We start from the raw sequence: 25,557 nt of genomic DNA on the forward strand, positions 1-25,557 counted from the left end.
GAGGTCGGCCTGTGGCTGCTGTGGGTGGCACAGGGGCTCCTCAGCTCCGCGAGGAGATGGTGAGAGTGCTGACATCGCTCCTTCCCCTGGGGGACTTTTTGCTCACAATCAGAAAAGTTGATCTGAAGTACCAGTGTTTTGAAAACTTTCTAATTGCTGTTTACTCGCTGGTGAAATTGGGCTCAGAGCCACAAACAGATGCTCTGAATTGGCAAAAGAATCAAAATATTCAGTGGTTTTCACAGAAACCATGATGCCATCACTGGATATATGTCTTTGGTCTCACAAGAGGGAGAGGACAACCTGAGAAGCATCTCGGGCAATTAAGAGTTCTGCAATGAATGAGTGCCCTCGTCTTGGTCCGAAGCGTGCTTCTCTGATCTGCCTCAGCAGGAACTCCATCAGAGTGACCCAAACAGAAATTCCACGCTGCCAAAGCCCTTTTATTCCCTGCAGCTCTCTCCAGAGCAATACCCATCTCGTATCACTCCTGGGCAGCCATGGCTGCGGTGCAGTGAGTGCCGGAGCAGCCGTTGGTGGGAGGCAGCTGGGCCCAGGGCAGCCCTGCTGACAGCGCTGCAGCATCTGCTGCTTTCTGCACAGCTCTGTGTGCTCCATCATCTTCCCTGGGACACCTCCTGCTCCACACCGGGGGAGGTCAGCGCCCACTGAGCCAGTGGCAACACGCAGAGGGTGGTTACGGGGAGGACTCAGCGCTGATCTCATTCTGCTGCAGTCAGCGGCAGTTTTATGGGACGTCCACTCCTTTCAGCCTGAAGATTTTTCACAGCTTTGATTTTCCAGGTGTAACTGGAAGCTGCCACCTGTTTCACAATGCCCTCGCACTCTTACAGGCTGATTCGGAAACGTTCTGTGCTCCCTAAAGCACTGTGGTGTGGAAGGCTGTAGCTTCGGTCATTGCAGTGCTTCTCTGTGCTGCTGGAGGTTTAGAGCCAAACAAAACAGCCTGCAGTGCTTATTTATACGCACTAACTGGGGTTCAGGTCTCCATAGCCCTTCCTGAGAAAGATGGCTTTGTAACGTCATTGTCTGTGTTGAGTGCAGCTGAGACCTGAATGAGTTCTGGTAGCCTTTGGAAAGGAAACTCATGTTTGCATTTGCTTTGCATCGCTTTATCTATTGTTAAAATCTTAAGTGAACCTTTTTTCTTTGGAATAGGGCTTTTCTTCATACAAATTCCTGATTCTAGCCTGAAAAAAGTCAGTTTGGCGACCCAGCTTTTCAAGATGAGCAAGAAGTACCTCCTCCTTGCAGATGCTGTGAGCTGCAATTATGTTACTGTGATGGCCGAGCCCAGCCACACAGCTACCGAAACAACACCTAACCTAAATAACTCCGCTGAGTTGCTTGGGATGAGCAAGCTTTTTGTTTTGTTACCCTATGGAAACAGTGCCTCCGCCTTCAGTGAAATGGCAGGGCTGGTGGGTGGAGGGGGGAGCAGGAGGTGCTCTCAATAGGCTGAAAGCTGCCTCTGGGGAGCTGAAGTGCAGTTATGGATTGAAAAGGGGATTCCTGTGTCCTTCGGAAAGCAGAACATGTATAAAGCATCTGTTCTAACATTGCCCTTTCATCCCCAGTTGTATTGCACACTTTTATCTTCGGAGAGAAACAGAAACATAAAGAAAATGCCATCTGTGGGGGAAACGTGTCTCTGATTCCTTGGAAGGTGCTGTGTCAACCAGTGGGTGATAAAGATAAAAAAGACTTCTTGGCATTTTATTAGTGTTTAACTGGGGATTTCAGTTGTAAAATGTGAGATCTTTTTTGCTGCGTGAAACGAAATGAAGGAGGCGCATTGCCTTGTTACCTGCATTTCCTAGCAGAAGTTAGGAATCATAACTTTCTGCATAGTCAAAGGTGTGGAAATACTTAACGTCATGAAACCCCATCGTACCGCAGCAACCTGTACTGAGTCACACCTTCCCTGGGAACTGTACCTATAATGAACCGAGTAAAGCCAAGGATGAATGGATTCTGATGTGTCAGAGCAGTGGCAATGAGCACAGTTTGGTGCAGTCACGCTTACTTAATCTTCAGAGATTACCCATCATTTTCCTTCTCCTTTCCTTAGCTCAGTGATGTCACCTGGGCACAGTGGCCATTTTTGTACAGCAGGACTGGTTGTTCTTAGTGTATGTACAGACCATGGCAGACAGCCTGTATTTTGGATGCTGGATGTTGGATGGCTTGATAATATTTGTTCAGAGTTTGTTAAATTAAATTCCTCAGACATTTTTATTTGCATAAAAGAAGTGAAGTTTTATTAATGACTGCATTATCAGCAGAATTCAAGCTTTTAAGCAAAGATCCAGTTGACAAAGACAAGTTGAGTAAGGCCAGCATTGCAGAAGGGAAGGTGAGGCCAGTGACGAGCGCTCCTCTGCACTGCATCGCATCGGCTGTGCTGCAGGAGCATTGGGTTCTGCCTCTCATCATCCGTGGGTCAGTTCAGTGCATCTTAGGAGGAGGATGCCAGCATCACTGCTGTTGCTCTAGCACACTCTTGACTGCCCTGTGTGAAACCAGGAGAAATCATTGACTGAAGGAGAAATCTGATGTTTCCAGCAGAACTGAATTTTTTCAACTATCATGGTGTGTTACCGAAAGAACAGTGGAAGCAGCTCAGATGGCTGCAAGTGGAGCAGCACTCTAAGCATATTATCAGAAGTGGGTTTTTTTTATTTATACCTATTTTAATAAGCTTTAATCTTTAGGCTATTATGATGAAGTGTAATCTTACCTGTCACGTCACCAGACTGGGACTGAGAGAAGGAACTAGAAGAATATGACTGGGAGGATTTTCCACCTCCTTGAAAAGCTCCTTGGGAGGCACTGTGAGAAGAGAGCAATTCACTGACAGTTAACAACAGCCACTGCGTACACTGTCAGAGAACATACTGCTGTAGCAGCATGCACTAGAAGACCCTCTAAGAAATTACAGGCTCAAAAGATTTACTTTTATTCCCTTGCTCTTAACATGGTATACGTACGCAAGGTCTTGCTGTCCCTCGTGGAGCAGAGCCCGGTACTGAGCGATCTCCTGCTCCAGGCGGGTCTTGATGCCCAGCAGCATCTTGTACTCCTGGCTCTGGCCCTCCATCTCACAGCGGATGTTGGCCAGCTCCTCCTCTACAGCGTTAATCTGGCCCTGGATTTGTTGCAGCAGGCAACCGTAGCGAGATTCCGTCTCGGCCAAGGAGTTTTCCAGCGAGTCTTTCTGTAGGTGGAAGGCAGGGGGTTAGGAGCAGGGCTGTGCCCCAGGAGGCAGTTTCCCATCCCCAGGAGCCCAGGACCCTCAGCGGTGCCGCCCCACGTACCGTGCTGAGCTGTGCCTGCAGCTCGATCTCCAGGTTCTGCATCTCGCGCTTCAGCTCGGTGAGCTGGTGGCTGCTGGTCTGGATGTCCTGGCTGCTGGAGGTGACCTGTCGGTTGACTTCTTCGATCTGCGGGAGCAAAGCAGAGCCTTGTGAGCGGGGCCGTCCCCTGGCGGAGCAGATCTGCTGCCTGAGAGCGAGGGCGGGCAGGGAGCTGCGTTGTGCCGGGGAAGGAGAACCGCGCTGCGGGCGCTGCTGCGTACCTTGACTTCATACCACTGCTCAACCTCCCTGCGGTTCTTCTCAATGATCTGCTCATACTCATTTCTCAGGTCATTGAGAATCTTGGTCAAGTCTTCTCCGGGAGCAGCATTGACCTCCACGCTCACATCGCCTCCAGTCTGAGACTGCAGCTGTCGTAATTCCTGCAGGGCGTGAGGAGAGAAGGCAGGGGCACAGCTCAGTGCTGCTGTAGGGCACAGTGGGAAAACCAGTTCTGAGGTGTGAGAGACTGGCCATCACTTGGCATAAGTCTGATTTTTGAAATTTAATTTCAGGAACCCTAATATAACAAGAGACAGTATCTTGAACATGCTGTTGATTACTTGTTCTTACCTCCTCGTGGTTTCTCTTCAGAGCAATAAGCTCATCTTTCAAGGACTCCAGCTCAGATTCCAGTGAAGACCTAACCAGAGTCAGGTCATCCAGCATGTTTCTCAAGCCATTAATGTCAGACTCCACAGTTTGACGGATGACCAGTTCATTCTCATACCTTTACCACAGACAACAGAGACAAATGAGATGATGACCGTCAACAGCACGTCTTTCCTGTGACAGTACCCCAATAAAGCATGGAGGCTCAGTCACAGCAATTGGTGTAGTGCCTTGCCTGCTGAATTTGGGAACAGGATAGAACAGACGTGGGTTTGCACAGAGAGGTACTCACTTCATTCGGAAGTCATCAGCCGTCATCTTGCTGTTATCGATGTCCAGAAGCATCTTGTTGTTGTCCACAGTGGCAGAAATGATCTGCAAAAGAAGAGGTTGGAGAGGAGTCAGTCAGTGCTCAAGGTGCAGGAGAAGAAAGGAACAAAAGCTCTGAGAGGGCTTTGTTGCGAAACTCAGAGCTGTTTCCTGCTGTATTGCAGGGACTGTGGGAGAGGATTGTGCTCCAAATTTGCTTTTCAAGGAAACTCAGGCTATGCTGCTGTTCATCAAGTTGGAAATAGTTCTCCATGACTCCTGGGGACTGCATTTATCTCTTTTCCTGCAATGTGATCCTTCCTAGTCTCTTTACTGCGATTTCTTGGAACTGGAATAAGATAGCTGTAAGGGAAGGCCTTGTTCCTTCTGGCTGACTTGTGTGGGAGTGAGCAAAACCAAAGGCAATGCAGGTCTTGCAGTGCAGCTGTTTGGCTTTGTGGGATGGGAGCAGCGTGGAAAGTGTGGAACCGTGGGGATTCAGCGACGCGCTCCAGCATGCTTGGGCTGCAGGAGGCCCTGTGGAGCCTCGGGCTGTGCCCCCAGAGCCCAACCGTTCCCTGCAGGGCGCTGTGGGGCGGCCGAGCGGCCCCCAGGACAGCAGCGGGCGGCCCTCAGCTCCCCCAGGCCGTGGGAGGGAGCGGAAAGGAGCGAGAGCTTCGGGGCAGCGCTGGTGCGGGAGATGGAGCCGTGCTGCGGGGCTGCCCTACCTGGTTTTGGAGCTGCTCGATGGTCTGGTAGTAGGAGCTGTAGTCCTTTGAGGCGCTGGGAGCTTGTTTCCTGTACCACTCGCGGATGTGGAGCTCGAGCTGGGCGTTGTCCTCCTCCAGCCTTCGCACCTTGTCCAGGTAGGAGGCCAGGCGGTCGTTGAGGTTCTGCATGGTGATCTTCTCGTTGCCGCTCAGCAGCACGTCCCCCCCGGCGCCGAAGCTTCCGGCAAAGCCGCCTCCGAAGCCTCCTCCCAGGCCCCCGCAGAAGCCCCCGGCGAGGCTGCCGGCGCTCATGCCCCCGCCGTAGCCGATGCCGCACGCTGCCCCCGCGGAGCTGCCCCCGCCGATCACGGAGGAGGCGTATCGCCGGCACGAGGCGGAGGAGCTCCTGCCGCCGGCACCAGCAGAGATGCCTCCCCCGCCTCCGCTGCGGTACGAGGTGCTGGATGTCCTCTTGATGCTGCAGCTCATGGTGAGAGGTGGATGTCGCGCCCCGAAAGCAAAGCCTGCTGCGAGCCCGATGCAGAAGTGGAAGCGCTGCCTCCTGTCCTCGCCGGGGCCTCTTTATACCTCACCGGGTGGGTGTCACCTCCAGGCAGTGCCGCTTCCCATGGGCTTTGCCAGCCACAGCGCTCATGCCAAAAGTGATGTGCTAAGGGGAATTTTGTCATAGGAAAGTAATACGCATTACTGTTCTACTCAAGTATGTCTGTGTTGATTCACACATGCACTATAATTTCATGTGGGTGGCTCTTTGTTAGATATTTTGTTGGATAATATAATATCTCATAGCTTTTATTAATCTGACAGTATATCTCCGGTAATGGAAGTTAATGAAGGCTCCGCCTTGGTTGTCTGTCTCCTTCGGCCTTCCCTGTGGTGAAACTCGGCGTTCCAGCTCCTGCCTTCCTTCTGCAGGTGCACACAGTGGCTCCTGCCTGCAGCCACCCCCAGGGGGCTCTTCGTTCAGTACCGGGTTTGGAATTGACATCGACTATTTAAAAATCTGTTTTCATTTACTGGAGGACAATATTCTTTTGAAAAACTGTGTTACTGTGTCTCATGGCAGAGATCATTGCTGTGAACCTTCTGTTTCTTCACTGCTCCTATCAGGGGAGCTCCTGCCCATACCCAATGTGCAGCTCTTCTGTAAGCACTGCAGGCCGACTTCCCTCCTGTTTTCTGCTGAAGTCAGTGGGGCTGTATAGGTCTGTCCTGCTGGCTACTCTTTCACAAAACGCCCATTTTCTGTGTCTGTTCACCATTGGAAGCCATTCCCTGAGCACAGCCCTGCACCACAGTTTAGCTTGCAAGGCCACGTGCGATTGGAGCCGTTGCCCCTGCGCTCCCTGTGAGTTTCTCTGAGGACTGCATGGCCTGAGCTGCTTCTGCTCGCAGTGCCTGGTGGGGCTGTGCCATGGACTGGGTCTTTCAGTCAGTGCTGAGGAGTTCTGGTGCTTGCTTCTCATTACAAGCAATAAAGCTCTGGCTTACCATCTGCGTGTTTTAGCAGCGCTCTCTCCTCTGAAGCATGATGCAGAAATTCCTGAGATTCCTGAAATGTGCACAACTGCTGTGGGGGCCCAACGCTGCATTCTTCATTTCCTTTGATCTCAGATTTGTTAGGATGCAGGAGAAATCGTTTTTCCAGCCTAGTCTCTGGAAGTGGGCTTTATCCTGGGGGTGGGCTGTAGTAAAACAAGCCGGTTTTGTTTTGATGATCAAAACCGTCTCAGTTGCTGAGAAAGCTGTGCTACAATTGCTTTGAAATAAGGAATATGAAAAAACAGGGAGCACATTCAGCTGGAGGTGCAGATGCAGCTCCTGCAGCACAGCCTGCAGGCACTGGGGGCTGCAGGTGGGTGGGTTGTGGGGCTGCCTTGGCGCCTGCGGCCAGCAGCGTCTGCAGGTAACGGCTGGATGTGGGTGGAAGATTTGTGGCAATGTCCTTCACAGTCAGATCTCCCTATAACTAAAAATAAACACTGGTTACTTTCATGTGTTCTTCATTTGGCGCAACTAGAAGGCAAATACTGCTGTGGATACAAACTTGAAGGGATCTTCTTAAAGACCCTGTGAGTTATATTCCCTCTCTTCCTCTTCTTTTCCTTCAGTTCAAAAGCAGACCACATTTGTGCATTTCCAGTTTAAACTGATGAGTGCCAGGTAAGATTTTCTGACCCACAAAGTAAAACTTTGCTTTTGTTTCACAGTCCTGGTTCTGTGATGGTTCACGTCTCCCTGTCAGGCCCAGGAGGACACTCATTTGAGGCCACTTTTACCAGCTGTGCTGCCATTCTGCAGTCTGCTCTGACTGACACAGCTGCTGCCGAGTCTCAGAGCTCAGCTGCACTACCAAGTGCTCCATGAAAAACAAAGGCACAGCAGAGGATGCTCCAAGAAGATTATAATCTGCCCCAGGTGCTCAGAAACAGAGTCTTAACTCCAAATTTCATTACCAGCAGTTGCAGTGCATCGTTAGCCTTTCTGCCTGGAGGCAAGTGTTGGCATGGCTTTCTGTTTTCTTTTTAAGTGTTTACATTTGCAGAATGGAAAAAGAAATCGTAGACACGGGATTCTGGTTGCATCAGACAGAAATGAAGTTTTATTAGAGACGTTTTTCTCATACAGAACAACCAAATAACAAACTGGTTGAATCTTTAAAGCAAGCATTTCAAGTACAAGTGATTGTGTCCACCAAGCATTATATGCAGAGGCAGCACATGGCATGCACAGCAGCTGGCCTGTCAGAGCGGCTCTGACAGACCCTTTGGGCAGAGCAGCAGCAGTGAGGAGCTGGTAGGAGCATCTCCTTCCTCAGGAGCCTGAGGAATACTGGGGTGTTGGGCCGATTTCTCTTTGACAGGTCTTGCACTGTAGAATCCTCAGTTCTTAGTCAAAGGATTTTCTTCCATAACCTGTTTGGAGATAAAGAAAGCATTAACTTCTTCAGCACTGGCAGTTGATCGTTGAGGCACCACATGTGGCACCAAAGAAGCTTGGTTATGTGATAGATGACCTTAAGCTGTCCCAAAAGCACGAAGGAAAACTTCAGCTCAGTATGAAAAGAATCATAGCCAGGTTTTTAACTACGTGACACGGTGATATTATCCTCAAAACTGAGCCAAAACTGAAACTGTATCTTAACCAGAATCAGTCCTTTGCACACAGACACGAAAGACGTTGTCATAAAAGTGGATCTAGCACTTTCCAGAAGTGCTTTTTTATCCTTGGTACTGCTTGCCCGCAGGAGAGGATGTTGGCACAGTGGATCAGTTAGTAAGAATGGGACTGGGGAAGTTGTGCTCATGAAAGAGTTCTCACCTTGGCTTTCACCACCGCCCCTGCATGACTGAGACTGGGAAGATGAAGAGTAGGAGTGGGAACTGCTGACACCTCCTGAGGTCCTTCCTCCTCCTCCGCTTCCTCCTCCTCCGATGATGCAGCTTCCTCCGCTTCCCCCTCCTATTCCTCCACTTCCTCCTCCACTTCCTCCCATTCCACCAACCATGCTACCACTTCCTCCTCTTCCTCCTCCACTGAAACCACCACCACCTATTCTGCCGCCTCCCATTCCTCCTCCCATTCCGCCTCCTCCCATTCCTCCTCCTATTCCTCCTGCTGGGATTCTGTGAAGAGAGAAAACACAAACAACAAGTCAGTCAGACTGCTCACAAGTTTGCACTTCTCCTGTCTGTACTTATCCTTTTTGGAACCTCACACAGATCAAAAGACAACTGAAACCTTTAATTTTTCTCCATACAGGCCTTTTTAGGGTGACTTCCATCTGCTGAACTCCTGGCCTTTTCCGGCATTGGGATAAAAGTGAGGCCGCATGCGTGGGTTCCCTTGTCCCTCCCAAAGCTGGGAGTTCAGAATTTCTGTACTGATATTTTTCTCAGACAATTTCTATTCTGAATAGACTTGCCAAGAAATGTATTGTACCTCAAACCTGGGAGCTGATTGGTTAAAAAGGCCGATTATCCTCATTTTAGTATAAAACCTGTTTTGCAAATCTAAACTGTTACAGTCTCTGTGACTATTTAGGCTTTTGCGTAATGCTGTGTCCTTTTGCCAGTGTACGTACACAAGGTCTTGCTGTCCTTCCTCAAGCAGTGACCGGTACTGAGCGATCTCCTGCTCCAGGCGGGTTTTGATGCCCAGCAGCATCTTGTACTCCTCGTTCTGGCTCTCCATCTCGCAGCGGATGCTGGCCAGCTCCTCCTCCAAGGGGCCAATCATGCCCTGGATCTGCTGCAGCTGCATGTTGTAGCGGCGTTCTGTGTCCTCCAGGTTGGACTGCAAAGAGTCTAACTGCAAGTGGAAGAAACAGTACAGTGTTTGTGGGAACGTGGCAAACTGAACTCATGTTGGTGAGAAAATGGGAGATCTGCACAAAACAGAGAGAAGCTGTTTTTGGCACAGTCCAGCACCCCGTTCTGTACTGGCAGGGCGCGTGCTAGCTGTAACCAACCTCCTTTCATTCTAAGGGCACCTGCAGCCTGTGTTGCAGGGGAAGCAGAAGCAGCCACCTTTACTTACCATGCTGAGTTGCGACTGCAGCTCAATTTCCAGGCTTTGGTATTCACGTCTCAGCTCAGAGATCTGTTGGTTGCTGGACTGTATCTCCTGGCCGCTTGAATGGACTTGCTGATTAACTTCTTCCATCTAAAAAATTGTCATACAAAATTCAGGTCTTTCTGATTGTAAGAAAACATTGTGGTGTTATCATAAAAGCATTTAGGAAGCAAGGAATATGTATAAATAAAGATGTCATGTAGGCTGACTGTAGATTTCCCCCATGCCACTCTGTTCACCTACACCCAATCCCTGTTTCATTCACCTTGCTCTTGGAACACAGGGATTCCACTTCTTCCCATACTCAAAATCACTTAGCAGTCCCTTGTATAATACCTGATAAGTTGCCTGTGCCCTACTGTGTGCAAATAGAATCTTTGTGAAAGATTTACTGACCGAAAGAATCTCATGCTTTACCTTGGTTTCATACCAGCTTTCCACCTCCCTTCGGTTGTTCTCAATAAGCCGCTCATATTCAGAACGCATTTCATTTAATTTTTCCATCAAATTAGTGCCAGGAGTAGCATTGACCTCAACATTGACATCACCACCAGATTGTGTTTGCAGTCCTTTCATTTCCTATGAGAAAGAAAAGAAAACAAAACTTGGAAAGGTTGAAGGTGAGAATAAATGTTGTAGCTTTAAAAACAGGAAAAGAAAGGGACACAGATCCTCCCAGCAGCCAAGTCTCATTGCTGCCAGCAGAAGAAATGCACAGGAGATTCTTGGAGTGATAATTTTTCGTTAGTTATTATTTTAAAGTGTAGAGAAACTTACCTCTTCATGGTTCTTCTTAAGGTAGATCAGTTCCTCTTTCAGGGATTCAAACTGTGTCTCCAAGTCCGATCTGGACAGAGTCAGTTGATCCAAAAGTGGACGTAATCCATTAATATCACTTGCCACACTCTGGTGGAGAGTATACTCAGTCTCATACCTAAATCACAGACAAGAAAAAAAGTAGAACTGCTGCCAGAGTTCTCTTTATTATGCACATTTCCCATCAGTACACCTTTGGTCAGCGGTCCCATCAGTTTGTTCTTAAAAGGAAGGACCTGATTCTCTTTCCCTCTCCAGTAGGATTGTTTTATTTCAGTGAAATTACTCTATAGGATTTCTCTGATAATGTTTATAAACCTATAAAGCAAATATGGAGAAACAGAATGTAGTCCGATAAACAACACTCATCAACAACTTGTCTGAAGCAAAATTCTAATGAAAAACACCAATTCCTGCTCACAGTGCTCTTCCCAACAACAGCCTTTTCTGCTGCTGGAGCCAAGAGGCTGCAGTATCTCCAAAGACTGGCAATACAAACTTGTGGTAAGAAAGGGACCAAAGACAACATGAGACAAGGAGGAAAAGACTCACTTCAGTCTGAAGTCATCCACAGTCATCCTGGTGTTGTCAATGTCAAGAAGCATCCTGTTCAGGTCCACATTTGCACCAACAATCTGCAAGGGAGAGGGCAGATGCTGGTCAGCCAGCTGTCTTTTCAGTCTGACACACAAACAGAGGGAAGAAATCCCTGTGCATTAATACATTCCAGAGTATCTCTGAGACAAGCTTGCCCAGTCTACAGAGGCTGCACAGAGAGAGAGTTTATTGTTTCCAGCTAAAAGAGCGCCTTTCTGGCACTGATTGGTGCCTCAGCTGCCAATTTTAGTTTATAGGTATCCATCAGAAGTGCTATTCTTTGTTGGAAAGAATAACAAAATAAACTCTCCATACTTCCAAAACAGTGGAAATATTAGCCTTGCATTTGGCATCAGTATTAAAGTAGGAGACTCTGGAACAGCTGAGAGCTGGAATGGGACTGAAGGCTGTGGCCCATATTAACTCATCCTGTACGTTCACAGATTCCATTTAGATGGCCACTGGAAGCACAACAGAAGCAAACAATGATTCTGTCTCCTGTTCAGGAGAGAGAGAAGCAAACAAAGCACAGCATTGAAGGGAGCCCTGGGCACCAAATGGTGCTGCTGTGTCAGAGCACACAGATCAACCAGAGCGAACCAAAGCTGGGAGTCAGGCTTTGTCATCACAGCTGTCTGCATTCTGCCTCAAGTAAAGAAAGGAATATATTACCCCAAATAGGAAAAATGTGCTGTAGCAAGTGTGAGGCCATTCTAATGAGACTCTGCCCAAAGTTTGCCAAATTACACCATACCTGGTTCTGCAGTTCTTCAATTGTTCGGTAATATTGGCTGTAGTCCTTGGAACCAGTGGGACCTTGCTTTTGGTACCACTCCCTGATCAGACGTTCAAGGTGAGCGTTTTCTTCCTCCAAGCCTCGTACTTTATCCATGTAGGAGGCCAGGCGGTCATTAAGGTTCTGCATGGTCAGCTTTTCATTTGTGGAGAGCAGTCCGGAATCTTCACCAAATCCCACTCCGCCAAAACTGCCTCCACCATAGCTGCCCCCACCAAAGCCACCGCTGCTCCCAAAGCCACTGAATCCACCCCCGCTGTATCCACCGGAACCACCACCAAAGCTGCCTCCTCCATAACCACCTCCCATGCCCCCAAAGCCACCTCCACACGATCCATATCCTCCTCCCATACTTCCACCCATTCCTCCTCCGTAGCTGCCGCCGCTCACTCTCCCACCATAGCTACTGCGGCCAATCCTTCCGCAGCTGCCGCTGCTGAACCCCCCTCCATAGCTGCTCTTGGAGCCTCCTCCACCAAAGCTTCTCCCAGAAAAGCCTCCGCTCCCTCCAGAGGAGGTGTATTTTCTGGTGGACACTGAGGAGTATCCCCCAGACTTGCGGATGCCGCAGCTGCTGCCCCCTCCGCCGCCGCTACCACTGCCGCATCCGCCACCGCCGCTGCTGATCCTGGTGGTGCTGGAGGAGGATTTGGTGCCACAGCTCATACTGGCAGCAGGCAGGAGTCTAACCACAATCCCGAGTTTAGGTGCACAGCCTGATAAGATTCAGGACTGTAAATTTTCATCCCCAGCACTCTCTATTTATACTTTTGACAGTGGGTGTCACCATCAGGGAGTTCCCTTCTCCCAGGGCATTTACTGGCCTTGTTGTTTGTGCCAAGAATAATTTGCTGAACAATATTTTTCTGCCGATATCTCAGGCAATCTGTCCCATTGCCGAGTTTATGGCGATTGTTCAAGACCAAACGCTGTGCTTTCTTTGGGTGGCATTCTTTGCATTTAGCTTTTCTGGTACCTGTGGCTTCACAGTGCAAAAACCACCTCAGCAGGGTCCTGTTGTGCTCACGTGGGAGTGATGGTTCTGTACAGGGAGAAAGAAAGAAGATGATGCCCAAATCTCTCATGTTAAGGCTGTACAATTATTGATTTTTTTATTCATTTACGTTCCTTGCTCAGGTTTTTGTAGCTGCTGTTATCGGAGGCTGTTGTTCTCTTCTGCTCTTTCCTACTTTGTGCATTTAAGAACTCTTACACTGCTTTATTATTATTATTATTATTGTTATTATTATTATTCGTGGTAATGTAAGAGTTTTTGTAATAAGACTTGACTACTGAGATTGTCCAACTGGTGCACCCCTGCCAGCAGTCAGGAAACATCTTTATGTATGAGCCACTCTTTCAAGCAGTGCACTGCCATGCGTTTTTAAAAGTCAAAACCCTTCCTTTGTGGGAAATGTTAGCTCAGCTCACAGGACAGCTGTCCTAGAACTCAAAGGAAAAAAGCTGTTTTTCACCAGAGAGATGTTGATCTAAAATCACATGAAGATTAAGGATGCTTTAATCGCTCTATAAAGTCAAAGTAAATTGCAGCTCAATTAGAAGCTTTATTAAGCCAGGCAATGACCTGCTAACCACTGTGTGGGAAGAGCCATGAGGTTTGAGGTAGAACAGCTCATTGTCTCTATTGTGCCTTACCTTATAGACAGCAGAGCAGTTGTGTGGACTGCGTGCCACTTACAGTGCAGAGATCAGTCAGCTCTAAAATATTATTGTGAGAGCAAAGCTGAAAGGCTTTCAGCGTCGTGGCACGCAGTGCTGTCTGAGTTTTGGTTCTGAGCATCGTCACCTACAGAAGTTCTACTTGTGTTAGAGTGGTTCATCTTTGCCCTGGGTGGAACCTAAATATTTTGGTTCAAACACAAATCTGTTCCTCAGCATCAGCTGTCTGCTCTCACATACACCCTTCTGTGATGGCTGTGCATTCTGCTTTGCAGTGCAGCTCCTCCATGCAGGCACAGAGCGCAGCTGGCAGCACCCGAGGGGCCCTGCAGATGGATCACACATTGCTGCTTTCCACACTGCTGTCTGTATCCATGTGCATAATTCTTCCACAAACTCTACTGCTGCTTCTCCAGGCCTTTTTTTTTTCCACATTAAATTAAACATTATTTAATATTTTCTGCCTGGATGCATTTTGCTGTGCTTTGGACTGTGCTTTAGTCGATGTTGCTTTATTGCTGCTTGTGCAATCTCTTTCAAAAGCTCCCTGATCTTATCTTGCTATTTTATACTCTCAATAGCTGACAGATGATGAAAGCTTTCAGTTGCCTTGATGATGTGATCGTATCTGTGGGATGTGCAGCTGGGGACGGCAGTGTCACCAAACACAGTTTCTGGGATTTGTGTTCTCCTGCTGGTGTTGAAAGGCGTCCTTTACAAAACAAAAGCATTTGGTTTTCGTGTTGCTCTGTTGTGGGTCGGGACGGGGTGGTGAGTGGGGCCCTTCCTCACAGATCCCACCATGGTCAGCATTCCATCACTGCTGCTGTCCTTACTGGTGTTTCACAGACAGGCCAGAGCACTCGGTCGGTTTGTTAGTGATAAAGGGCAAGAAATGTTCCAAAGTCACTGCAACAAGAGGAGCAACATTTGCCCAAAGAGTCTCTTAATCTGCTTATGTACTTCCCGAGTACCTACGTTGTTTTCTCCTTTTTCTCTATGTACTCCTTTTTTTTGTATGTCTCCTTTTTCTCTATGTACTTGTTCACTTAGGGACTTGTCAATACCTGAAGGTTTTCCTGGTGAGAGCACATCTCATGGCATGCTTGGAAAATACCAGAAAAGCAATGAGAGAAAGGAGCCGTGGCACGGAGCTGGAGGGCTTCAGATGGCCTCAGCCTTTCCTTTTCGTTCTGTGCTCTTACTGCTACACGTGTACACAGGAGGAGCACCAACAGAAGGTTTTGCCTTCAGATCTTTGCTAGCTTTTAAGTCATATGCTGATAGGATGTTCCTTATTGTGTCGTTTGTATTTCCTTCTTGCTGCCAGTTTCATGTCAGTGTTTATGGAAATCTGCTGGCTCTCGGGCCTTGCTGTATTGTTTAGAGCTGTAACATCCCCCGGGATGCTTTGTTTCTGTCACAGCCACTGTGCTCACAAGAGATGCAGTTTGTCTCTTCAGTCTCCGACACTGAAGTTGCAGATGTGTTGCTGCAGCATGTGCTGTGCTCTGTAACACCACTGTTTCCAAATCGGCCCAGAATAAAGACATTTATGGCCACGGCTGCCAGCATTGCTCAGCCTGCAGAGCCCTGAGTGTTTTGACAGCGCTGTGCTGTGCTCAGCACGTCACGTTTCAGGTACAGCCGACATTCCTGACACTCAGCTTTGTCTTCCTTTCGATCAAACCTCCCTGATCCGTATCGGAGAAGCGGCTGCGTCCCTTCAGAGCGAGGATGGAGCTGCTGCAGGGTGAGCAAAGTGGTGGCTGCTGTGTGCTGCAGCTGCTGGCTTCACCTGGAGAGGATGTGAGCTCTCTGTGGGTCTCCATGCCAGAAAACTTACACATCTCCCCTACACACAGTGCCATGCTGATGCCATGCCTCAGGCAAGTGCTGGAGCTTATTTTCTTGATCTATTTAATAATCTCTCTCTATCACTCTTAGCAGAAATTTTTGCAAGAAGAGATCTGTATTCATTTGGGATTCAGTGCTCTCTCCTGATTCCCACTTCATCTCAAGATATTTCTCTGAAATCACAGTGATTTCTGAAGGAATGTAGATGGACCCGGCACAGGACGGCTGGAGGTCACACTGTGCCCTGAGCCTGAGCTGTGGGCTCCTGCTCTGCTCCTGTGCCTTGCAGAGGGTCAGGGCCAGGTCCTGGGATGCAGCCCTCACGGCTGATGCCTGTGGGTGCTCCCATGGGCTGCAGGACGTTTCCCCCACCGCCGGCTCCCATCGAGATGGGCCCCACTCATCCCTGCCGTCCCTTGGTGCACCAGTTCTGAGCACGGGTAGCTTTGTGCTGACAGCACAGTGCTGGTGCTAAACAAAAGGGAGAGAAGCAGAACACGTCTGTAGGCAATACTGAAAATTGGAAATTCCATCTGTGCGTTCAAACGGGCACAAGAATTGCTCTGGGAGCTCTGGAGCAAACACACAGCAGTGCGTGTGCACGTTTATTTTTGCCAAAGGTTGCTCTGAAGGTCCTGTTCCAACACGCACTGCAATTTTCTTCTCAGAGCACTAATAGCAGCACCAGATAAGTATCCAAATTGCAACATTTTGTGCTCATAAAATTAAAGCTTATTATGCAGATTAATGCCTAACAAAGTGTGTGCAAATAAAACCTACAGGGCTGAGCTCCCTCCTGTCAGTCCCGCTCAGGTCTGCTCTGAGCACCCCAAGCTGTGACAATTCCATTTTTTTCCAGGTCTTTTCCAATGGTTTCGGTTCTGTGGCTCCCATTCCTCCACACACACATTTGTCACTGTTGTTCTGTTGGTGTTGCTACAAGGCTGCTCTCATAAACATACACCAGTGGTATAAATGCAGATTTTGTATTAGGAAAAAAAAAAAAAGGAAAAGTGAAAGAATTGTTAAGCTGGCACTTTCTTCCACATTGTGGTATCAATTCATCCCAGTGCAGTCTCCTTTCTGTCTGCTGTGAGCGCTAATGCCATGATTAAGTCAGGGTTTTCTGAAGTTCATTTATGGCTTCTATTTATTTTGTCACATACTATAAGGTGTAGCAAATAATACATTTTGAAGTGGATCTGCATGATGGATGCAGGCTCACCGTGTGCGATATAACAGCATTATAACAGCCTCTGTTTAAGAAAGGTACAAATTTAAGGTAAGGAAGCAAGTTTGGGAAAGGAAATTTTAGGAGGAAAAGAGAATAGACAGCACTGAGCAGTAAAAGCAGTAGCAGTGTGGTACTGTTTATCCTAATTACTCAGAAATGTCTCCTTATTTGTGAGCGTGGTTCTAACACATCCACGTCAGCACATATATCAGCAGCACACCATGCTGCATTGCAGGCACTCCTGCGCTGTCTGTTCTGCTGGGGACACGTCTCAGTGTGACCCCTCTGTGTGCCTCGTGGTGACGGGAGGCACTGAGGGCAGTAGGAGGACACTGGGCTTATGGAAGTCCAGGATGGAGGAGCGGTGCCGCGGCAGAGCAGCACGCTTTGCTGTGCCCTGTCAGCTTATTGCCCCGAGCAGACGTGCCAGAGAGTCGTCATGGCCCGCAAGAAGTGCAGAGTGAGTGCAGCAAACAGGGACGGCCGGGTGAGCAGGCAGTGCAGGCATGTGGTGCTGCGATGATTAAAGGGACGCGGGTGATTTTGCAGCAGGGAAGACGAGAATCAGCTCTGCCTCTTTAGCACACAAGGTCGGGGATATCAATACCTGCTCATGTCAGGCAGTTCTTTACGAAGGTTCGCCAGCTCCTCGGGTCCCGCACAGACTGTGGTCAGAGGAATTTTATTTTCTTAAAGCCGGATCCCGTTGGCTGAGCGCCCGGCGCAGGGCAGTGCCATGAATCACCCACACGTATGTGCCTACAGCTCGGGCTCTACCAGTCCCGTTCCCACGGTCTCCCACTGGATCAGCGTTTCTCAACCTTCTCCAGGGGCCGATGCCGCCCTCGGAGTGAGAAAGCAGAGCTCGTCACAGCCCCGTCTTGGGCAAAACTGGGAGGGAAATCCGATGCCAGTGATAAACCTATCTGCTCCCTTTGGTTTGTGTTGAGTCGAGAAATGCAAGGGGTAAAGAACGTGTTGAGAGTCCTCTGAGTTATATTCAATTAAATCCTGTGTACGGTTTGTTTCACTAATTGAGCACAGGGAAGTTCTGCACAGTCCCCACATTTTCATTACCCTCAGCAGAAAGGAGAAGCGCTGTGTGGGGCACAGCATTGGGTGCAGGCTGAGGAGCCCCCTCCCATTGGGGCCCACCCAGGACATAGGAGGTGGGTCTGGGTCTGTAATTAAAGCAAGGAGGAAAGTTTTGCTTGTGCCCCCACTGCTACCAGCAGTGCCCCTGCTGTGTGCTCTGTGTAACAACCACCTGGGAATCATTTCTCTTGGGTTTCCTGTACTTACAGCCTACCTCTGGGTTTTGTAAAAGATTGTTGGCATGGACAGTTTGTCTGTCTTCTCTGCAAAGTTTGTGTCTGTTCATCCTCAAGCACTGGAGATGCCCTGAAGAGGAAACACATCGATGAGGCCAAATATTGCACAGCTGCATGGCTGTGATCAGTACAAGTAGCCTCAATTCCTTCTTTTGTGCAACGCCATGGGTGCAGTTTGGGTCGCTCTCATCTCCAGCAGGGCTCCTCCAGAGCCCATAGGGGACAGCCACCCACCACTCTGTGCCATGGCAGTGCTGGTGGCTGTTCTCACACTGTGAGCATCACGGCACAGCTGGGAGGCTTTGGCAGTTCTCTTAAATGGTGAACGTGCTGCTGAGAGCTCTGGGGTCTTTTGAGTAATCTAATTGAGTTGTTATTGTGCATTCCACAGGCAGGGTGTGACATTTGTGACCAATTCATGCAAAAATGAGTGCTAAAGGAGACTGCTGCCAGATACAGCTATCTGGTTGCATCAGAGAGAAGTAAAGATTTATTAATTAGAGTAATCTTTTTCCCAGAGAAATACCAATCACGGTAGAGATTAACACCGGTAACAGTGATTCAGCACAGAAATTCAGGTGGAGAGGCAGCTGGGCAGAGCAGCTGGGATGGAACAGGGATGCTCCTCTCATCGCGCCGTGGCCAGAGCCCCCGGGAGCTGCAGCCATCAGTGCTGAGACCTCCTGAAACTCCCTGGGGAAAGATGAAGGGAAGCAAGAATTTCTTTGAAGAGATGCCGCCTCAGTCAGCCTGCTCTTGCCTGCCAAACATTATCACATGGAGGACTGCTGCAGGTCAAGTGGAATGTCTGATCGAAGCTTTCTAGAAATGCTAACCTTCTGTTCATTTTCAGATTTTTAGGCATCTGAGATGCTGTCAGGTCCTGAAGCCTTACGTGATCTCAAAGTTTTTATGGCTTCGGACACTTCCTCCATTGTTGCTCCTCTCTCCAATGTTTTATTCCCTTCCAGGCAGAGCTTCGAGTTTTCAGCACCTCCTGGAACCACAGCCATGAAGTCAGACACAGAGAAGACCGTCTGGTCACTCTCCATCTTTTGCTGCTTTAGGACTTTTGCAGCTAACACTCTTCATTAATATTTTAAATGTTGTGAGTGTTCCAACTATTCCACTCGGCTTTAATCTTGTTTCTCTTAATCTTGTTTCAATTCTGTGATTCTGTGATTCTGTGATTCTCTCTTAATAGCAATTAAGTTTCTAATGTTTGGCTTCAGGATACTTCTGACTTCTCTGGCTCCTTGCTTTCAACCGGGCACTATTTTCCCTTTTCCTCCTTTATTTTCTACTTCTACACCTTTTCTGATTAAACTTTCATATCATCATTTAAATTTGAGCCGCTTGTGAAAATGAAACCATTTTGATATGTGATTGTATAAGAAATAAATGGACTTAAAACATGAATTTGAAAAAAAAAAAACCCATAAAAAAATCTCCAGATTTCCAAATAAGGAAGGATGTCATCATGTCCTTTGCTACTGTTCAGAGAGAAGAGTTAATGAAAGGACATAGCTTGTATTCCTTTCTTCCAGTTCTTACCTGGGCTTTCACAAGAGCTGCCAGACTGGGAGTGGGAGGATGATGAGCGGGAGAGGCAGCCTTTGCCCCCTTCTCCCCCACCACTGCCCCCTCCTCCACCTGAAGCTTTTCCACAGCCGCCTCCTCTGCTGCTGCCTCCTCCTCCACCTCCGGAAGTTTTTCCACCAGATCCTCCGCTGCTTCCTCCACCTGAGCACCAGCTGCTTCCTCCTCCACTTCCACCTCGTGCAGAAGACCCACTCGTTCCTCCGTGTCCGTGTCCTCCAGAAGATCCACCACCAGCTCCTCCCTGCGAGGTGCTGTGAGGAGGACAGGGCTGTGAGATTCATAGCAACATGACTGATGTGTGACATCCTACCAACTTCATCGGGGCCACTCTCCGACTGTCTTCCTCTGAGCTCCTTGTATGGCTGGGGAAGTACTGCTGTGTGAAACGTGTTCTAGTTCTAGGGAATTGTTTCTAAACTATCCTAATTGGGAACAAATTAACTGCTCTGCATATTAGTTACTCCACATGTGCATACCTAATACCATGCTGTCCTTCCTCAAGCAGTGACCGGTACTGAGCGATCTCCTGCTCCAGGCGGGTCTTGATGCCCAGCAGCACCTTGTACTCCTGGTTCTGGCTCTCCATCTCGCAGCGGATGCTGGCCAGCTCCTCCTCCAAGGGGCCAATCATGCCCTGGATCTGCTGCAGCTGCATGTTGTAGCGGCGTTCTGTGTCCTCCAGGTTGGACTGCAAAGCCCCTACCTGAGAATAGAATGGAAAGTAGTTTTTTAAGGGAACGTGGCAAGATTAGCCCATTCTTGTTCCCCAAAGGAGAAAAATCTTTCACAATGTCCATGTGCCAAACATCCTATTATCTACATGGAGTGCTAGCTTTAGCTGCAGAGAGCTGTTTCTCCTGCCATTGCAGCAACTCACGTCTCAGGCTTAGAAGCAATCTCTACTTACCCTGCTGAGCTCAGACTGCAGCTCAATTTCCAGGCTCTGATAGTCACGTCTCAGCACAGAGATCTGTTGGTTGCTTGATTCCAGTTCCTGACCACTTGAGTGGACTTGTTGGCTCACCTCCTCCATCTGAAAAATGAATGTATATTGTTGGAGTTTTTTGGCCACCACAATTATCATGGAAGCATCCAACTGCATGAGGAGCTGAGGCATTCAATGCTTGGTCATTTACCTTGCTCTCATACCAACTTTCAACCTCTTCACGGTTTTTCTGGATAATTTGTTCATATTCTTGTCTCATATCATTCAGTTTTTTCAGCAGATCCTCTCCTGGAGCAGCATTGACCTCCACATTCACGTCACCGCTGGATTGTGCTTGCAGTGATTTCATGTCCTGCAGAGAAAACCCAGACCCAAGGCACACAAACAAAAATGGTGAAATTACTTTCTGAAAGAGTTTTGGAGCCAGTCAGCTTCCTCTGGAATCATCAACTATTCTAGATCCTTTCAAAAACGTAGATATTTCTGTGTTCTGGGTATTTTAATGCAGTTGCTTGGCTTTGACTTCCCTGATGTTGCTTGGTGGGAGGCCCTGTGCTGAGAGAGACCTGGCAAAGTCTGGGCCTGGAGCTCAGCTGTGTTAGGAGGGCAGGGAAGGTGTCACTGGGGAAACCTGCCCACATTCCCAGTGTTGGAAGCGTTCTCACTTGCCTCCACAGTCTGCATCTCAAGGAGCTGGCTCTTACCTCCTCATGGTCCTTCTTGAGGCCAACCAACTCTTCTTTTAGAGACTCAGCCTGCATTTCTAGGTCAGACCTGGTCAGGGTCAGGCTGTCCAGCAGGGGCCGCAGGGTGTTGATGTCGGCCTCCACGTTCTGCCTCAGTCCGTATTCGGTCTCATACCTACAAAGGGCAATGCAGACAGGTCAGCCCTGATCCTGGGCTCGTGGTCCTTCTCCTTCTAACTTTATTTACAAAAATTAAACTTTAATGTGAAGACGTATTTTGTAGTCTTTGTCATCTTCTCCTCTTACTGTAAACTTTGAGTGTGGTTCATCTGCGTTTCATTTGAGTTTCAGTGAGAGAACCACAGTTTGTTTCTCCTTAAAAATAAAAGAGTTTTTAAGCTTTCTCTAAAAGAATGATCTTTGTTCTCACAGCCATAGGGAGTATTTCTGCATTGTTACAGAAATAATCAAGAACTTCAAGTCTTACAGGTTGTTTTAATTGTGGTGTCGTGGAACCAGAAGTAGCTCTCGGCTTTGTGGACTGTTACTTCTGAGAGTTGGTTGAGGAAAGCAGGAGAAAGGAAGTGAGTGCCTGGAAATGGGAGATATGTACTTACTTTGTCCTGAAGTCTTCTGCAGTCATCCTTGTGTTATCCAGGTCCAAAAGCACTTTGTTGGTCTCCACAGTCGCGGTCAGAATCTAGAAGGGAAGATGATGGGCTGAGGACAGCTTTCACTGTGAACCTCTCAGACTTATAGGAGAGACACACTGGAATGTGATCTTCCCACGGTACTGTAGGTGCATGAGTGGAACAGCAGCTCCTACACGGAGAGGCCTGAGAAGGCCATCTACAGTGCAAAGAGATGCCACTATGAAAATAGCATCAGAACTGCAAAAAACACATTTGGGGAATGCAAGCAGGGAGGGAGGAGCCCTGCAGGAAGCCTGGGGCTGTCCTGTGGCTCTCTGTGAGCCCATGGGCCAAGGGATGAACCAAACGTCGGACACTGCCCAGCATGGAGGGTCAGCACTGACACTTCTCCTACGCTCTGAAACCCACTGCAGGCACTCTGAGGGTCTGAACTCACTGCCAGCTGAGTGCTGGGGGGTGCACTGCAGAGGGTGCATTGCTTCTGTTCTCATGGTTGATAGTCAGATGTGTGCGTGGAAGGTGGAGTTGAGGCACACGAGGTGTCTTCAGAGCAGCACTTGGTGAGCACAGAAGTATCCGTGCTGGCTGCCTCTGATGCAGGAGGTCTACCTGATGTGTAAGCGTCTGTGACAGAGAACATCCTACCTGATTTTGAAGGTCTTCAATTGTGGAGTAGTAGTGGCTGTAGTCCTTTCTTCCTGCAGGACCTTGCTTCTGGTACCACTCCCTGATCAATTGTTCGAGCCGAGCATTTTCTTTTTCCAGACTTCTGACCTTGTCCAGGTATGAAGCCAAGCGGTCATTAAGGTTCTGCATGGTCAGCTTTTCATCGTTGGACAGAATTCCCAGGTTCTCTCCACCAAAGCCACCGCCACCAAAGCTGCCAACGCTGAACCCAGCATCGCCTGAGCCAAAGCTCCCTCCGTACCCAGCGCCAAACCCGCTCCCTCCTGCCCCAAAGCCGCCTCCCATGCCGCCGCAGCGCATCGTCCCTCCGTAGGTGCCCGCACTCCATCCCCCTGCGTAGGAGCTGCCCCCCATTCCGCCGCTCGTTCCCCCTCCGTAGCTGCTGCGCCTCATCCGCCCAAAGCTCGCCGCCCCGCAGCTGCTCCTGGAGCTGCCCCCGCTGCAGCTGCCCCCAGCGTGCCGCCCGCCCGCCCTGGATGCGGTGTATCTGTGTGCTGATGCGGAGCCGTGCTGGCTGCCCCCGCTGCCCCCTCGCAGGCAGCTGGAAGATCTCTGGGAGCAGCTCATGGTGTCGGCAGTCGGGGCTCAGTGAGTGTTAGAGCCGCTTGGGATCATAGCTCCGGCCCCTGCCCTGCCTGGGCTGCATTTATAGTGGGGCCGTGGGTGTCACCTCTGAAGGGAGCACCTTCTTTCCATGGGCAGTGGCAAGCCGTGGTCCCGGTGCCAAGAGTAATTTGCCAAAGGGAGATATCTGGCAGTTCAGGAAGCTGAGCCCACACTCCGTGTTTGTGACCGTTTGTTTATTAGCACAAAGCGTGTAATTTCTGCTGGGTGGCTCTGAGTTAAGCAGCTATTTTCAGTATCTAGTCCACTGACACTCATCTGAATTAAACTCATCCCACTCACCTCACCCCGCACACCTCCCAGCACAACAAACCATCGCAGTGTGACAGCACTGAGTGCTCTGTGTCCTTCAGTGCCATCCCTCCTCACACTCCTTCCCCCTTTGGATGTGTGTCAGGGAATTCCAGCTGTTCTTTACATGCAGGGCTCTCTTACTGCGTTCTGCTGCCCGATGCTGCATGCTCCTTCATTTCAGGCTTTTACTGCTTGATGCCTTTTGAAGACGTATCAGAGGGTGTGCTTTGTAGAACCACCACAAAGAGCCACGATTGCTGCAGAGCTGAACCCCAGGACTTAATCTTTTATCCTGCAAACGAAGTGGGCTTTGGCACACACCATCCATCCACCATTGTTCTGAGTGTGTAGCTGCAGTTATGTTTCATTAATAGCCACTGCAGTATCAAAAGCATCAGAACTGACGTGGAAGGGCTGTGAGGGCAGCGTGGGCTGCTGCTCCAAAGATAATACTGAATATTAAAGGATGTAATAAAACATGTAATATGTTAGAAAGTTATTCCATCTTCCCACAGTTCCTTACAGAGGACGCTGGGTGCACCGCAAAACAAATCTAAAGACATTGAAGGAACTCTGCATTTCTTGAGATCTCTTCAGGAAAAGATAAGCACTTTGTTGAAGGAGGTGCATTGTGTGAGCTGTGTTAGGGCTGTGTGGCTGTGTTCCAGAATTCACTGAAATTGCAGTTTGGGAGATTGATTCCATCAGATGTACATCAGGACAGCATTTCCCTTCGGTTTTGTTTTCTGTTGGACATAGCATGACTGCAATAGGAACAGTGGCCAGGAACATTGCATCTTCTTATTCTGATGTGGCTGTGACTTTTCCAGATGTGGGAAGCAGAGATGAGCCCCCCGCACTGCAGCAGCCCATGTTGCCATCCCCACTGCTGCCCTGAGCTGTGCTGAGCCGCTTATGTGACACCCAATTATTGTATTATTATTGTATTATTGTAAGTATTGATCTGCTGTTATTTTTTCCTCGCTAAGCCTTCAGGATGTTGATTGTTGCTAATGGAGATGCAGTTGTTGTGGCTCATAGCAGGTGTTTGTGGAAACATCCTTTATAAACACCCCTCCCAGCACACCCTCACCCACACACGGGGACACACCTGGAGTTTCATCCTCTGCCGGACTTCGTTTCTGAGCCATGCTGGGAAGCCAGGCCCTCCCAGCCCTCACTGCAAAGCTTGGGGGAGTCTAAATCACAGTAATTTTAGCTTGTTCTGGTAAGAAGTCCTTTTCTGTTGAAGTGCTCCTGCACTCTCGGCTCCTTTGGCCCGTGACACCGTCATGGAGCTGTCAGGAGTCACCTTCTGCCACCTGTGAAGGTCTCCCACTCTCGGTGTCCCCAGCCCTCCTGCTGCAGGCATTCAGGCAGAGCCTCCGCTGTGCCGGGTACAGCACCAAACAACTCCGCTGGGGTCTCTTCTGCTTGAGACACCTCTGGAAAGGGAAGCTGTGCTGCCTCCACCCCTCGCAGCCTGGGGAACGAGGTGTGAATGGCAGTGCAAGGTGAGGTTAAAACATGGCACTTGTGAAACTGAGCTTTTTTTTTGGTCACTAAGTGTAGCTAATGGAGAGAACACACGGTCACAGCATACCCTCAGCTGAAGGTTTCATGGCAGCAAAAGAACCCACTGTCCTGCAGTGCATGGGCTGCCAGAACAGAAGGGGATGGAGGGCAGGAGATGCTCTGAGGGCGGGCGGCACCACGGCTGTTTGCAGCGTGTTCCTTCCCTTTCCTGTGACAAACCTGAGCTGCTGCCCAGCAGTGGGTGGTTATTTAAGCTCACGCAGCCTGGGCATGAGTTCAGTCCATCAGTGAGCCTGCAGGGTCACAGCCGTGTCTGGTGACAGCAAAGGCTGTGAGAACGGGGTCTGTGTCCCCTGGGGTGCACATGGCAGGAGGGACGGGCTGCTGGGCTGCAGGGAGTGAGGGGGGCCGGCAGTGGAAAGCAATGAGTGCAGCTGTGCCTGCAGCTGCGCCTGGCGCGGCTCCTCCGTCCTGCGGTCAGGTCTGTCGGAAAAGGTCCTTTTGCTCAATGTTCTGGTGGAGAAAAACGGTGGAAGAGCTATGTGGGGAATACGAGTCATTCACATAATTGTACCTTATAAGCTAACTCCCATTATATGCTCATCAATCAGCTT

At 49.2% G+C, this 25,557-nt stretch overlaps 3 protein-coding genes across 3 annotated transcripts; all 3 read right to left on the reverse strand.

The window, feature by feature from the left end:
* Positions 1 to 2,273: 2,273 nt before the first annotated feature.
* Positions 2,274 to 5,796, reverse strand: LOC146542602 (keratin, type I cytoskeletal 19-like). Its single transcript, XM_085211199.1, has 8 exons — positions 5,027 to 5,796; positions 4,282 to 4,364; positions 3,951 to 4,107; positions 3,599 to 3,760; positions 3,339 to 3,464; positions 3,012 to 3,238; positions 2,762 to 2,853; positions 2,274 to 2,533 (listed from the first exon to the last, which is right to left on the reverse strand). Exons 1-8 carry the CDS (start codon positions 5,495 to 5,497, stop codon positions 2,514 to 2,516), a joined length of 1,338 nt encoding a protein of 445 aa, XP_085067325.1. The 5' UTR covers positions 5,498 to 5,796; the 3' UTR covers positions 2,274 to 2,513.
* A 1,812-nt stretch (positions 5,797 to 7,608) lies between these two features.
* Positions 7,609 to 17,429, reverse strand: LOC104909301 (keratin, type I cytoskeletal 17-like). Its single transcript, XM_010724697.3, has 9 exons — positions 17,192 to 17,429; positions 11,772 to 12,855; positions 10,973 to 11,055; positions 10,382 to 10,538; positions 10,022 to 10,183; positions 9,569 to 9,694; positions 9,114 to 9,340; positions 8,351 to 8,655; positions 7,609 to 7,944 (listed from the first exon to the last, which is right to left on the reverse strand). The coding sequence occupies exons 2-9, from the start codon at positions 12,477 to 12,479 to the stop codon at positions 7,919 to 7,921; spliced, it is 1,794 nt and encodes a 597-aa protein (XP_010722999.1). The 5' UTR covers positions 12,480 to 12,855; positions 17,192 to 17,429; the 3' UTR covers positions 7,609 to 7,918.
* A 1,194-nt stretch (positions 17,430 to 18,623) lies between these two features.
* LOC100542876 (keratin, type I cytoskeletal 19-like) lies at positions 18,624 to 23,056 on the reverse strand. The gene is made up of 8 exons (XM_010724696.3): positions 22,448 to 23,056; positions 21,767 to 21,849; positions 21,168 to 21,324; positions 20,654 to 20,815; positions 20,425 to 20,550; positions 19,994 to 20,220; positions 19,470 to 19,768; positions 18,624 to 18,912 (listed from the first exon to the last, which is right to left on the reverse strand). Exons 1-8 carry the CDS (start codon positions 23,054 to 23,056, stop codon positions 18,773 to 18,775), a joined length of 1,803 nt encoding a protein of 600 aa, XP_010722998.2. The 3' UTR covers positions 18,624 to 18,772.
* Between the last annotated feature and the right edge of the window lie 2,501 nt (positions 23,057 to 25,557).

This window comes from Meleagris gallopavo, chromosome 29 (genome assembly GCF_905368555.1).
Source record: "Meleagris gallopavo chromosome 29, MGAL_WU_HG_1.1, whole genome shotgun sequence".
Lineage (NCBI taxonomy): Eukaryota > Metazoa > Chordata > Aves > Galliformes > Phasianidae > Meleagris > Meleagris gallopavo.